The sequence below is a fragment of the Otolemur garnettii genome, unplaced genomic scaffold, assembly GCF_000181295.1.
Source record: "Otolemur garnettii isolate 467f Iridium unplaced genomic scaffold, OtoGar3 scaffold00005, whole genome shotgun sequence".
Lineage (NCBI taxonomy): Eukaryota > Metazoa > Chordata > Mammalia > Primates > Galagidae > Otolemur > Otolemur garnettii.
In genome coordinates, this window is record NW_003852400.1 from 44,042,293 (window position 1) to 44,043,054 (window position 762).

At 29.8% G+C, this 762-nt stretch overlaps 1 protein-coding gene across 2 annotated transcripts in view; it reads right to left on the reverse strand.

Annotated features, from left to right (window-relative positions):
* The window catches only part of ITGA1 (integrin subunit alpha 1), a 152,307-nt gene that overhangs the window by 79,555 nt on the left and 71,990 nt on the right, over positions 1-762 (reverse strand). For both annotated transcript variants that reach the window (XM_003782781.3, XM_023519067.1), the window contains exon 3: positions 566-678. In XM_003782781.3, coding sequence (XP_003782829.1) covers positions 566-678 — 113 coding nt within the window. The remainder of the gene's footprint in view (positions 1-565; positions 679-762) is intronic.

Consider the following 762-nt stretch of genomic DNA (forward strand, 5'->3'; position numbering starts at 1 on the left):
TAGTATCTGAAATAAACTTGTGAGGTATAATCTTTCTCATGGTATTTAATATTGTATAGAACATTGACAGGGTTCTAATTTATGGACAATTCTAGTAGAAATTTTCTAGTCATGTTCTAACTACAGTGATATTTTTATCCCATATATCTATTTCAATATAAATTTATCTTGGATTATTCTCTTTTTTAAAAATCAGATATATCTATTACAATTTCTCTTATTCTATGTCCTTTTAAGGATGCTAAGTTAATTTTGTGGAGGGAACGAAATGGGCACATTCATTTGCAAAAGTTCTTTTATGTTGCCACCGGTTTACAAAAGATTCTGAACAATTAATTGAGGTAGTTAAAAGTTACAACACTAGGGATATATTCTAAGTCTATAAATGCGATGTGATGACTTTTGAAAGCAAATTAAAGGCAGAGGGACTTAAAATGTTAATTTGGATGATACCTGAAGAATGTTTATAGATTGCTTCTAATATTTTCTTGAGTTGATTAAAATGTGTTTTCAGTGTTTTTATCCTAGGCATAGTTAAGGATCAGCCTTTTTGATTTTTACATACCTGGGAGATCCAACTTTATGCAAGGTAATGATTCACCTCTTCCAACTGGACACTTATAGACATCTCCAGTTCTGTTTTGGGGTTGGCCAACTAAAGGAGAACCAATAAGCACCCTGGAAGTTAAATACAACAATTAATATTTTTGAACAATGAGAAATAGTTTATTTTAATCAGTTTCTTTCTTTTTTTTTTTTTTT